Raw genomic sequence first — 14,374 nt, forward strand, 5'->3', positions numbered from 1 at the left:
TGGGATCTCTGCCTCATCAACTGTTCGGCTCACTGCAGATTGCCATCCCAAAGCAGCCTGCGGCTCTCCTCCTTGCTTTCGCTCTCTGCTAGTATTTACTAGTTTAGCTCTGGCAAGCACTCGGGACTTGCACTCGGGGGGAAGGCGGCTCTGCTACCAAGACAGCGCTCTGTCCATGTCTCCAGTCCGGGTGGAGACTCCCCTCCGTCCCTGCTCCTTCCAGTCTCCCATCCCATCGCCCTTCCCTTCTCCACCCGCCTCTGTCTTTCCGTGGCTTCCGTGCCCCATCTGTGCGCACGCCTCTCTCGTCTGTCTCTGCTTCCCCTGTCCCCGATCTTCTAAATATTAAATCCCCCGAACGGCTCAATCCTTGTTTAAAATCCTCTCCTCTTTTCTTGGCACCAAAATGTCACTTGGCAAGGGACTCTTGATTTCCCTTGTTTTTATATTATCATTTGGTTCTTCATTGTTATTTCCTTTTGAGCTGTTTGTAAATTGTTTAGGGGAACGAAAGACTGTATAAATTAAGATGAAATCAATCTGATGCAGGAAACAGTGGCCGAGTTTCCACCCCCTCCTCTGAAGGAAAAATAAGAATATCTTCCAAACACACACCTGTAAACCTAATCTCCCCCTCCCCAGGCAGCTCGCTCACCCAGACCACTGGGATCCCATTCTCTCAGATGCCCATTCGTCTCTGAACCTCTGTAGTTTAAACTCTGCCCCCCCAAATCAGACCAGGACAGGAGCCATTAAAATCTCATCGAATAGTCCGTACAATCTGGGTTTCATTCAATGAAATAAACACTTAATTACAAACATCTGTTTTAGCCTAAATTCTAATTACTTAACCTAGCCATCTGTAATTTTAACGATTTTCTACGAATTTTGTTCTTTGCAGTGTGATTAATGGGAACAGCACGTGAAATAGCGGGTATGTGTCTCCATCCACCGCTCCCCCGCCCACAGCTCACACAGCGTCAGGCGGGAGGCGAGAGAGACACGTGCTGTCGGCCACCTGGAGATGCATCCCGGCCCGGAGTGCGTGTGTCCCCCCTGTGCGCTGAGCTCAGCCCGCTTGCTCTCTTTCTCGATGACTAACCCCTCAGCTCAGATGCTCCCTCTCTGTGTCCTCAGAGCAGCTGCCCTGCACACAGCGGGGCACACACAATTCGGGAGGAAGAGAAACGGGACAAGAGAAATGCCAAGGGTGCAGAAGGCAGGCGGAGGGCAGGAGAGGAAGGGGAAGGGGAAGAGAAGGGAAGGAGGTGACTGAGGGAGGGGAAAAGGGGGAGGGAAGAGTCCAGAGAGAAGGCACGAGAAGGAAGAGAGACCGGACCTGAGACAGAGAGCACAGAGGGGAACTGCGGGAGAGAAGAGGACCCTGGAGGCAGGAGAGAGATGGTCCGGAGCTGGTCCCTGTGGAGGAGCTGGCTGGCTGCAGCCTTTTTAGAAAGCTGGATGGGGAGAGAGATGGACCTGGGCTCTCCTGAAACTGATTATTTCTCGCCTTCCAGCTCCCCAGCAAATGAAAGGGCTGGGCTGTTTGTGCTGGGAATTTCAACCCCCAAAGAGACAGGAAGAGGCACCGCTTTTCAAAAGGCAGTTGCTAAGTGAGAAGCCTTGAGAAGGATTTGTTGCTGTTTGAAGCTGGGGGCTTTCTTCCCGTATTCTTCCAGGTGAGGAGCTTCTGTAACAGCTTCCTTTCCTCCTCAGAGGCCACGGAGATGGTGGCTGCAAGGCTCTTGGCACAGAGAGGAGGTCTTGGGCTCTAATCTCCCTTTTCTGTGCCTCAGTTTCTCCATTCACCAAACAAAGGGCGTGTGGCCACTCTCATCTGCTATTAGGATGTCATGAGGAGGAAAAGAAGAGGTCGAGGTGGGATAATTTTGTGGGAAGTGCTCCAGTGTTCCTCAGCTCTGCACACGGTTGAAACACATGGAATGAGCACCCCGGTCTCCCAAGCTGGAAAGAACACACGTCCCTATTTTGTCGGCAAGAAAACAGCAGGGCTCGGCCAAGAGAAAGCTGACTGAGGTAGCACCACAATCTGGGACCCAGGATGGACTGTCCCCTCCTGGGGACCAGGGCTGGGTCTCAGGCTCACACTTCATCTCCTCACGTTGCCCCTCTGAAGTAGGCTTATACTCTTGTTCTCCAACCCTAATGTGGAGGGAGCCTCCAGAGAACCCCTCATTCCCTGAAGGTCCCCCACATTCTTGGGGGAACACAGGATGCTGAGGCTTTGGGAGGTCCGAGACTGGATTGGGAAGGACAAAGATGAGGTCAAGGGGGCTGCTTCCGTGTGGCCCGACAGGCGGCCCCTGCTCCACCCTGGAACCCTTCACACCCTGCACAGTGTCCCACATGCGCAGCAAGCTGCAATGTGGTGTTTGCTTCCCCCTCTTCCGGGAAGCCTTCCCTGACCATTCCAGGCAGAACTAAGGGGCTTCACTCGGCTTCCACAGGGCAAGATCCCACAAGGACCATTTTCCTCGAGGTGGAGGCAGATCTTACTTCACACATCAAGAACCCCGGAAGGTAGAGGCTTTGGCTTTGCTTCACCAGGACGGATTACGGGCTGGGTCCCCATCCTTCATTCTACCCTGGACTCAGGCCTTTTCCTTCTGACTCCTTACTTTCCTTCTCCAAAAGAGCAGAGTCTGTTTCCTCCTTCCCTGACTTTAATGTGTCTGTGTGCCTTTCTTTGGCCAGCAGCATGATGTGGCAGTCACTGTGTGCCCGTTCTGGAAAATGAGCACGAAAAGGTCTGGGGCGCCTACTGGCTTTGTCACAGTCCTGCCATCGCCATGAGAAGATGCGAGGCCGGCCCAGCGCCGATTCGCAAAGGAAGGACTCAGATGTGCTGACCCCCAGCTGGGTTAGGAATCTGTAGCCAATCCTCCCTCACGCCCCAGACAAGCTGATCTGATATATGAGTCCGTGAGCTACACGAGGGCTGCACGTCACATGCTCGTGCGATTTGGGGGTTGATTGTTACTCAGCATTTATACAGCAAAAACTACCAGATACATCTCCTAATACCTCTCCCTGAGGCGGCCCTATAGAGCGTTAAATAAGCTCATTTGGTGAATAACTGATTTGAAGATAGACTTATGTTCCATTTTATTTTCAGAAAAATCTCCTAAGGTGGTCGAGAAGAATAGGCCCCAAACGACAAGTAAAGAATTAGAGGCTCAAGGGCACCTGGGTGGCTCAGTGGGTTAAGCCTCTGCCTTCGGCTTAGGTCATGATCTCAGGGTCCTGGGATCGAGCCCCGCATCGGGCTCTCTGTTCAGCAGGGAGCCTACTCCCCGCCCCCCCCCCCCACCCGCCTCTACCTGTCTCTCTGCCTACTTGTGATGCCTCTCTCTCTGGCAAATAAATAAATAAAATCTTAAAAAAAAAAAATCAGAGGCTCAGAAGAGTTACGGAACTACCAAAGATCACAGAGCGAGAACACGGCAAGGGCAGTGTTTGAATCCAGGTCCTCTATGCCTCTGAGGCCAGTGCTCTCAGGCGCGTGTGAGCACGGCCGGTCCCAGAGTCCCGTGATCGGCCTCGGCTGGCCTGCGTGTCACGTCCTTGCAAGCCCTCCCACTGGGTCCTGGGTGGGCCTCTCCTCTGCCTGCCTGCGGTCGGTAATGGAAGGGCTGAGCCCCTCCGAGAGAAACTGGAAACATGGCCCAGGGACTTTTATTTTGCCAGGCCAGGTGCCGAATGTGGAGGAGTCTGGGCTGGAGAGCAGGTAGCAGGCTTTGCTTCCTTTCCTGGTACTACCCCGTCAACCTTCCCAGGCTGCCAGCACCTCATCAGAATTGGGGAGCCATGGCCGCAAGACCCGCCGGGAGGACAGGGGACAGGTCTGCATCTGGCTGGGAGGGACGAGCCTCGTCCTACCATGCTTGAGCATGTCCTGGGCCGTCCCAAACCCATCTGCTAGAGGGGAGAAGCCCTTTCCTTCCGATGTCTCACCCCTGCCAAGTCCCTCCTGTGGATTCTCACCTCTTTGAGGTCTAAAATACCTTGTCGGAATGTGCTCCTTAAACCGTTCCTGAAACTCAGTTCTCAAGTGTCCTTTTACCCGGCTCCCTGCTCACAGCTCCCTGAGCTCTGCATGAGCTCTGACCCCTTAGTTACTCCTTCCTTCCTAGGACTGCCAGCAGCCTACGCTGTCCTCGAGGTACATAGCTTGCTGGAAGAGCCCGCCGTCCACGCCCCTGCCTTCAGGAAGCCCACCACTGGATTACCACCTTGGCCAACCACTAATTAGGTGTCTGTTTGTGCAGATATCCAGAAACACCCTTGCCCCAGGACATGTATCAAAGACAAGTCTCCTCCTATTTTAGGAGCCCTCCAGGGAAGCTCCCACACCAGGAGGGTGTCCAGTTCCACTACCACCTCTCAGGCCTACTTCTTTTCCAGATCGTTCTATCTCTAGCTCACTGTTCCGCTTCCTCAATGCTTCACTCATTCGTTCGACAAATACCCACTAACTACTCTCACTTTGCCAGGCCAGTGTGCAGTGGCACCACGAATGAAGTTCCTAGAAAGGGGAAAACAGCATAGCAATTAAAACTTTGACCTGAGTTCTGATGCTGGTTCCTCTGCTTACTAGCTGTGTGACCCTGGGCTGTTTACTTAACCTTTCTGGGCCTCTGTTACATCATCGGCAAAGTGAAGATACAGATAGCCGACCGTGGAAAAGTTACGGGAGCATCGCATGAGCTGTCTTATGAGGCTTTGGGAGGCTTAAATGTAACACGGCTGGGACAGGACCTAGAAAGCCAGACAATCCTGGTCTCCTGAGATTTCGCCTTTTAACAGACGGACAGAAGCCCACATACCGGATCTGGCCCGCAGAGTAAGGACATCAAACCCAGTGCACTATGCCAGGGAAAACTCTGCTTCCATCGCACACAGAGCAGAGGAAGGAAGTCCAAAGAGGAAGAACATGGGTGAGGCCTTCCTGCATGAGCTCCTGCTCAAGTCCAGCAGGATGGAGAGAGCCCTGCACCAGGAGTGAGGACATCTCAGAATCTAGCATCACCCTGCAAAAAGCTGGACGTTCACCTTTGAGCAAGACCTCCACATCCCCACCCTGAGCCCCATTCCCAGGCTGGGCTTCGGTTTCCTATCCTCAAAAATGAGGACCTGATGAGCTACAAGTGCCTTCCAAGAGGAAGACTGTGGATCCTCAACTCAGTTCTCAGCAACAGCACAATCGGGAGCCTGGCCACAGGACATGTGCGGACATCAGGATACCATTCAATGACAGATCCGTCCCTCTGCACAGGGCTCTCCCTGCGGGCCTCCAAGAAGCTTGCTGCTCACAGCTCACTCTTCCCCAAACCTCCCTTGTAACCACTTCCCAGCAGGGGGACACACCTCTCTCTCTGAGCAGGTGCCCGGACGGGGCTGGACCCCAGGAGGGTACGTGCGGGAGGAGGCAAACGGGCACGGGGAGGGCTCCCGCGGGTACTTACCGCAGGCCCCGTGAAGGGCACGTGGTCACAGTTCTCCTGCCACGACTGGTTGAGGCTCTGGGCAAACTCTTGGAAGAAAGCATGGGACTGGTTGAAGATGGAAAATCCCAGGATGTTGACACGGTCGTCCACAAGGCTGTCCATTCTCTGCAGGGAGAACTCCTGCAAGACCCGTGAGTCAGAGAAGGGGGTTAGCAAGGGCAGAGGCATGGGGATGGAGCGCATCCAGGACTCTCCTTCTAGTCCCATGAACGTTTGCTGGCAGGCACTCTGCTCGGTACTCAGGATCCAGAGAGAACCACAGGTGGCTCTTCTGAGAGCTCATGGTGTTGGGAGAGGAGAGGAGGAAAAGAGAAATAAGTAGCATGATCTCTAAGAAAGGGGTATGTGTAATGTGCACGGCACGAGACAGGAAAAGTCCAATGAGCCCAGGGGAAGCAGGACTGTGTGCACAGATGGTGTGACCCTTTGAGCTGAGCCTCGAAGGAGGCAGAGGCATCCTCTGGGTGGCAAATGAGGATGGACAAAGGTGATTCCAGAAAGAAGTCCTCATGGCAGCCGTGATTAGAAGGCACAGAGGTGAGAAAGTGTGGCCCTCTCAACCAACTGCCTGCCAGGTACTCAGACCGGGCAGCACTGCCCCAGGTGTGGTCCCTGGAGCACCTGCCATTGGAACTCTCGGAGATAGCTTTAAAAAGAAAAAAAAGAAAAATATTGGGGTGCCTGGGGTGGCTCAATGGGTTAAGCCTCTGCCTTCGGCTCAGGTCATGATCTCAGGGTCCTGGGAACCTGCTTCCCCCTCTCTCTCTGCCTGCCTCTCTGCCTACTTGTGATCTCTCTCTGTGTGTCAAATAAATAAATAAAATATTTTTTTAAAAATGTGACAATTTCTGGGCCTCACCCAATACCCACGGAATCTGAGTTAGCCAAGCTGAGGGCCGGGAGTCTGCCTTTTCAGCAGGTCCCAAGGTCACGTGTACAGCAATGCTTAGGAGTCGCCAGGTGAGCACGGGGGATAAAGGGGTTGAGGAAAGAGGGAGAGAGGAGGCTGGGGAGGTCAGCAGAGGCTAGAGCTCAGCGGCCAGGCCGGCAGGCTAGGGAACCCACACTTCATCCTATAGGGGCTGGGATCCGAGGGGACTGTCGTCAGGGGAGTGACAAAGCCAGGTTTGCTTTCAAAGAATCTCAGCCTGGAGGTCTGCCCATAGGGTTGTGCCTTCGCTTATTATTACATTTTCCCATTCATTTAACAGATACTCGAGTACTTATCATGAGCCAGACCCAGGCACAAAAGATGTTCCAGGCACAAAAAATTCGAACAAGAGAGACACATGTCCTGCTCTCATGGAGGCTGTGGGTTCTTGGAGGAGGCAGACAGTAAGTACACACAAAAAATAGAATTTCAGCCATCCATGGGAGCGATAGTGGGGCGGGGGGGGGGGGCTGCTTTGAATGAGGGTGTCACAGAGACCCCATCCAGGGCGGTGACATTTAGAAGCTCAAGGGCATTCTCCCAGGACCCACAGCCCTCTTCCAGGGCCCTAGCTGGCTGGAGCCAGCTGCTCTCCCAGCAAGCTAAAACCTGCAGGCACGAGTCCCATGGAGGCAAGTCAATGTCAAAGGGAGAAGAATCGCCTTCCTCCCGCAGGCTGAGCTCAAGGTGTGCAGGCCCTCTGAGGTTCTGTGTGAGGAAACCCGGCAAAGAACGTGTGCATTTACTGAGCTCACCAATCCTGCTCTTGGAAGAATGGCTTCCGGCACAGGTCAGGTCATGTTCACGCCCTGAAGTCACACCCAATGCACGTTCATTCCAAGCATCTTGTACCAGCTCTGTAGTTAGAGCCCAGGACAAACCCAACAGCCACTCGGCCTATCAGGACAGATGGCAGGAGCCCCGGGCTTCCTTTCCTGCTGGGTTGAAGCACCACTTACCCTGCATTGCAGACTCCTTTCCTTAAGACATAGCCCGGCCGGGGCCCTGGCCTGTCCCTGCACCCTCACCTATGGCAGCCGCTGCCAAGGCCTGCGGCCGTGGGCCTGAGCTCCCGGCCCAGAATCCAGCCTGATGAACCGCAGCTTACAAACTAGAATGACAAAGGTTCTTTTTGGAGCCTCCAGCCCCTGACAGCATGGAGCCGGATGAGGATTAAGTATATTTTGGATCCTGCTGCATTCCCATTAGGGGAACACAGACGTGCCAGAGAACGTATTGACTCATAAGCTGATATTATCTCTGGGCTCTCGAACAGGGCAGCTGCCCATGCGCTGTGGGCTCCCAGCAGCACGAGGGGCAGATGGCTAATAAGAGCTGCATCTGGCAAGGGGGCCGGGGGCGGGGGGGGGGGAGGGGGCGGGGGCACAGAGCCAGGCTGCTGTTAGGCAACCAAGGGGCCTCATCAGCAGGAAGGTGCCCCCTCTCCCTTGGCTTTCCTCATCACCCCTCCCCTCCGCCCTCTCTCCGACACCTGATGGAAGGAGGCCCATCTCAAGGGAGCCCTGACGTCTCAGATGTCTACACACTCCCCATGGCAGTAGGCGCATGTAGTAAGGGCTTAGGCGTTCAGATCCAGGTTCCACACCATATCGGATGCCCTTAGGGAAGGTCTTTAACCTCTCCCGGCCTCAGATCCTCATTTTGTAAAATGGGAACCATCCTGAGAGCAACCCAACAACAGGCTGTTTCAAGGAACACAGGAAATGCACACAAAAGGTTTTACATTGTATTTTGCACATGGAAGTGTTCAACGTAGGACAGTGACCGATATAGGACCCTGAGCTCTCGGGCACCTTCCAGCCCTCAACGTTAGTTCTACTTACTTAGGAAACATGAGTTAGGAAGGTGTTTGCTTCAATTTGGTGCTCTGGGCAGAGGAAGACTGAATGAGTTAATTACAGGCACTTAGAAGACGACCCTTCTAGAAGTCAGCTCGTCTGTCTTCTCGCTTTTAATTCCTACCTTCTTATCCCTCAATTATATCTTTTTTCAAAGACCCCCTTAAGATAAAAAGATCCAGGAGCTTCCTTCATAATTCATTCTATTTATAATGACTCATGGGAGAGCTTGAAGAAGGACAAAAAGAGGGTGGTGTGTTCTCTTATCATTAGTTCCCGGGACAACTCTAGACTCTACTCCCCGAGGCCCTCTCAGGTAGGCAATGCCTCTTTATGTCTAAACTTGGACTCTTCTGCTGCTGCTGAAGGCTGAACTCTAAATGAATAATGGGAAACCCCTGACCACTGCCAGTTTCTATACAATGAACACCTTCTAAGCCAGTGTTTGCCCAGCTGTGTTCCCGGGGACACTAGCTTTTCCAGGATGTTAACAGAAATTTCACAGAAACAAGGTTCCCATTTAAGGTGAGAAGACACTGCATATTATTTATATCCGTCTTTTCAAGATTCATCACACACACTAGCAATATGAAAAGCTTAAAGAAATCCTGCAGGAAAGTAGCTTGTTTAAAATTTTGTTCAACCCAGAAACTTCCAAATGTATTCCCATGGAACACTTCTTTCTCTCCAAACCTACGAGGGTCTCATAGTAGTGTTCTACAAAATGTACTTTGGGAAATGTTACTCTTTTCCAAGGGGGGGGGAGGTGTGGGGAAACTGTGTGCATGCAAGTGGGAAGGGTGAGAGAAAGAGAGGCAGAGAGAGCCTGGCGCAGAGCCCAGCGTGGGGCTGGGGCTCATGACGCTGAGATCAGGACCTGAGCGGAAATCAAGAGTCAGCCACTTAACCGGCTGAGCCACCCAGGAGCCCCGGGAAATGTTACTCTAAACACATTCAAGAAAATTCTGATTATACACCCCCAAATCAAGTGGCGGAAACATTTTGCTGAGAGGGATATTTCATAAAATTAACAATTTCAGGATTGGAGGGGTTTAAGAGCCATCTGGTTCCTGCTGCCCACCACAAGCTGTAGGAATGCACACCTGGCTCACTTGGTTCCCTGTGCCCCTTCCCACCGACCACACAGCCGGGCTGGCTGCAGCCTTACTTGAAATGAGAGAAAGAGCTAGAAGCCCTGGGGTTGAACAGGTTCTTACTTGGGGGAGGGGGGACTTCATTCTCTTCTTATAAATGGTTCAGGAAGGGAAATCCCGAGGGTCCCCGCTCCCAATGGGACTGGATTCCATTGCTGTGACACCAGGGGAACCAGGGTGAAGAACAGAGCCAGGGGCCACCTGGTAAAGCTGAGCGGCAGGACGGACCAAGCGCGAATCTACTGTGACCCCAAATCTGCACAAATTTGTGACATCCCCTGCACTGCCATTACCTTCTCGTGGCCTCTCTCCCCCCAAAGGCCCGCATGTTTACAGAGAACAACAATGTCAGGCTTGTCGTTGAACCCCACACTGCCCCCAGCAGAGTGCCTGACGCCCGCAAGCCGTCTGTTAAATGCTGGCTGAGGACTGTTGACTGAAGACGTTTCTCACTGACCGAGGACCCCGGGGTCCTCAGGGCGCCTAACTCTTACCTAGTCTCCTAGTCAGCAGTCTTCGTCCCACAGAAGGTGTAAGAACACAAGTAAAATTTGCACCACACCCTGATTATCCTCTGGAGGTTGCATTGTTGTAGCTTAAAAAACAAACTCCTGACAGCTTGTTTTCTTATCTTTTGACTTTCACATCAGAACGTTTTTAAATGTGTATGCATGCACGCATGTATGAGAGAGAGAGAGAGTGTGTGTGTGTGTGAATTTTTGAGTGTGCAAAGATTTGCAGAGAACTACACAACTGCAGTCAAAGGTCATGTCACAGCCACAAAGGGATCCAGGGGATGGTTACCCTTGAATGAGGGCCGTTTTGAACAGGCCCGGAAGGAAAGCCTCCTGGCTAAGGGCTTTGAGAGCGACACGGAGAGGTCATCGGGAATGGTACAACCCAGGTGAGTGCCCCTCACTTTCTCCAGCAGGGGGGACATTTCCAGTGTCCTGGTCCACCAACAGGCATCCACTCACCAGCCACCCGCAGGGACTTCCCGGCTCTCCGGCCACCGAGCCAGGGGCAAGGGCAGGCTGTGAGTCAAGGGACAAGGTCAGTCAACTAGAGCTAAAAGCACAAACGCTTTGAATGATCCAGATTCATGTGCTCGACTTTAGGAAGAAAAGCAAGAAGGTAAAACATGGGCTCCTGGATACAACCCATCCCCTACCCCTACATCACCAGGGCCTGGGCCTGGGCGAAATGGGAAATAGCAGAGGTGATGTTCTCTGATGTCTGTCTCCCCGGCAGCCCGGCAGCCCCTTCTCCCTTGTATTCCTAACCCAGGAAGCGCATTGCTATTCCCCCAGCGACGTAAGCTGGAAACTCCAAATCCTCCTTCATCATTTAACTCCATTTCCAGTCAGTGGGCAATTTTGTCCAATCTGTCTCTCAAATGTTCCCTGAATGTCTCTTGAGTCTGTCCCTCCTTTTCCAACCCCACCAAGTCCAGCCTTCATCTTTCTCCTTTGCAACTGCCTCTGATCTCAGGAGACAGGGCCACGCCACTGCCCAAATCCCAGGTGCCCTTGACATTGATGGCAGTGAGAGCTGTGGCCCCTGGAGTTGCGCCAATGTGGCGGTCTCATCAGGACTCATCAGGATATAGTAAAAAGAACTAAGACGATCCTGGGTTCCAGTCCTGACTTGGCCACAAACTGGTTGGGAGATCCTGGGCAGGTCAGTAACCTCTCTGAATTTCAGCCTGTTCCCCTGTAAAATGCAGGAAAAGTACATCTGCCTTGCCGGGGTCATCCACGGAAAGTGGCTCGTGCATCATAGGTATTCCTATGCCACGGCTGGATCCTGACAAAGGGAAATATTTGGCCTGGGGGCTTCTCCTCCCTCTCACTCTCTAAGGAGCTTTTTTTAGCTACTTGTCAAATGAGAAAAGTTTTGCTAAACAAGTCACCATAAGGTGTTAATTGCTTGGTGTGGCTATTTGTGTCAAGACAGAAGGCTTGAAGTTCCAGATCTTCTAACACAAATAATTATAACAAAGCAATACTTAGAATAATAATAATAATTGCTACAACGGAGTGACCACCGGCTGTGTGCCTGGCAAAGCCGAGCACTTTCTGAGCCCGGTTTCCATTCCTCCCGACAGCAGCCCTATGACAAAGGAGTGATCATTGCCTTGTGAGGCTGAAGGAACCAAGACCCAGAACAGTGAAGCGGCTCTCCCTAGGGCACACAGCTGTGAACAAAGGGGACCGGATTCAAAGTCGGGCCCAACTGACGTCAAAGCCTGCGCTCTGGGTTTTCATCCCACCCACTCACCGTGGCGTGGCCTCCATGTGGGAGCACCAATGGCCAGAGGCCCTCCGAGTTCACTGTGAGATGCTATAAAAACAGCTGGAAAATTGAGTTACAATTGATTTCAGGAGTACAGCTCAACTTAAAGACCCGCGTGAAGATTCGGGGCTACAAAATGAACACCTGTAGCCTGAGTAAAGGGATTACCATCATCCGCTAAATCTCTTCCTGAGAAGGATTTTAATTACAAAGGGGTCTGGGGCTTGGGGCGGGGCCCCAGACTGAGCCCCTGAGCGATGATCTTGAGGACCCGGGAGAGGGAGGCTTGCCCCACCCGGTTCAGCGTGAAGAGCCGGGAGAAGGGATAGGAGAAGGGACAGGAGCAAACACCAGGACGACACGGGTGGGGAGGGGTCTGGAAATAAAGGAGGCGGAACTGAAGGTGCGTGTGGCTAAGGTGCAGAGGGAAGACGGTGATGATGCTGCTTCATGACCTTGACCATCTGGTGTGAGTCCTTCAGGAGCCTCGGTCATCCTGAAAACCCCTCTAAGGGCACCATCATTTGAGGCACGGATGCCTCCCTGCCATCTCACTCATTGGGCGGTCTCGCTCATTGCTGTGTCCTTACTGCCCAGAGAAAGTCAGTGACACCCAAAGCTGGCTCGCTGGTTTAATGAAATGATTAGGAGAATAATTGTTCTGGACAAAACTGGTATCAATGCAGACCTAGAACATTCTAAGGCATATACTGTCTCTGGGTATTTGGTCCTGGATTTTCCTCACTATAAACCCATGTTCCAAAACCAGTCTTGGTTTTTACATTTTTCAGTTGCTTCATTTTTTATCTCTTTTAATTAGACAAGTTTTCTCGGTATGAAGTGGGGGAAATGACTCTCCGCGGTGCTGATGTGAGGCTTAAAAGAGATAATACAGAGGAAAAGCCCTCCATAGATTCAAGGGATGATATGAACTCCTTGAGTTACTAGTATTAGTAGAAGGAACAATGACAATCGCTCGAGGCAGGCATCTTGCGTGCCTTTTGAGGCATTGTTAACAGGCAGTGAGGAGACTGTGGAGGCCACCAGACATGCCACGAAGATGAGCCCCTCCAGTCCTGTGTAAAACCCTCAGCGGCCCAAGAACCTAAAAGCTCCCTGCCAGGCCATGGGCGATCCCTAAACGGTGCAATCCTGATGCCTGATGACCTCTGAAATCTCCCCGAATTAGGTCACCGGGACCCAATCAGGCTGTGACTGTCTTTACAGACCCTTTCCCTCCAGAACTGGTTTCTATTCTTAACAACAATGTTTCAAACACACCCTTGCTTTTTGGCTGCTTTCAATGAAGAATCTGCCCTTGGTCCCTTCACCTCCATGCCCAGCCCTGGCCTCTCGTTGCCTGAGAGAGGAGACCAGCAGCTTGTACGACGCAACTCACAAGCCATTCATTAAACATCAATTTCTTACCGAGTTAATAACATTTACTACTTCTGTAGACACGGTTCAGCATAGCTTACAAGACACTTCCACGTATCACTTCTGGTCCTCACAAGCACACTCAGACCAGACAGGACATTCATATCCCCATTTGTGGGAAGAAGGAACTAAGGCACCTGGGCATTAACTATCTTGCCCAGAAGACAGGTGGCATTAAGTTCCGGGTACTGGCATATAAGATCAGTGCTGATTATCCCATGTCTCCCCCAAGTGTGTACTCAGAACTAGGTCACCAGGAGACACCGTATGAACTCAAATGCATGCGCCCTTCACTGAGGTTGTTAATGACTGATAACTTCTAATGTTCTCACCCCAGGAGTACTGAGAACACCAGAGGATTCCAATTTCTTAAGCCATTATTATGAAGCTGGATTGATGGAAGATATCCTTAAGACGATGTCACTCCCAAACTTGAACTCCTTATCTCCCACCCTAATCTAACCCCCTCCCTTGGTTGCTTATCTGTGAATGTGACCCTTATCCACCCATCATTTGGTCCAGAATTAAGAACTCCTTCTCTGTTTCTCCCATTCTATCATGTTCCCCATCTCATTCTTTCCTGGGTGGAAACATTCATGGTTGTTGGAGAACATTTTTACATCGTCAATGATCTCTTGAATCTTTCCGCTTCCCTCCATCCCCTTCCCCTCTGTCTCAGTTCAGATCTTCACCAGCTTTGTTCTTGGACTAACAACTAACTGGTTTCCCTTCCTCCAGTCTGGCATTTCTCCAAGCTCCTTCTTGGTGCTTTTGCCGGAGGGATCGTTCTAAACTATACATTTGATCATGAGTCCCTCTCCATTTCCCAGTGCTCTTTACAGCAAACAGGACAAATACAAACTCCTTAGTTTGACACATGTCTTGTCATGCTATGATTCCTGTCTACCTCTCCGCCCATTCTTCCTTTGACCTCTTCCATCACCCAAAGCAGGCAGAACTGGCCATTGCCTCCACTGGGCCACCACTATCCCTATCATCACTCAGAGGCTTTTATCATGTGAGTTTGTTCAAAGCTACTTCCCCAGAAGTATCTTTGGGCTATCCCTATCATCACTCAGAGGCTTTTATCATGTGAGTTTGTTCAAAGCTACTTCCCCAGAACTGGACACAGTCCAGTGTGCTGGACACAAATGCACTCGCATTACCAGC

General features: G+C 51.8%; 1 protein-coding gene across 1 annotated transcript in view; it reads right to left on the reverse strand.

Moving 5' to 3' along the window:
- GRIK4 (glutamate ionotropic receptor kainate type subunit 4) overlaps window positions 1-14,374 on the reverse strand; it is a 417,952-nt gene that overhangs the window by 109,972 nt on the left and 293,606 nt on the right. The window contains exon 9 of the mRNA XM_046017419.1: window positions 5,487-5,648. Within this exon, the coding sequence (XP_045873375.1) occupies window positions 5,487-5,648 (162 nt within the window). The remainder of the gene's footprint in view (window positions 1-5,486; window positions 5,649-14,374) is intronic.

This window comes from Meles meles, chromosome 8, assembly GCF_922984935.1.
Source record: "Meles meles chromosome 8, mMelMel3.1 paternal haplotype, whole genome shotgun sequence".
NCBI lineage: Eukaryota > Metazoa > Chordata > Mammalia > Carnivora > Mustelidae > Meles > Meles meles.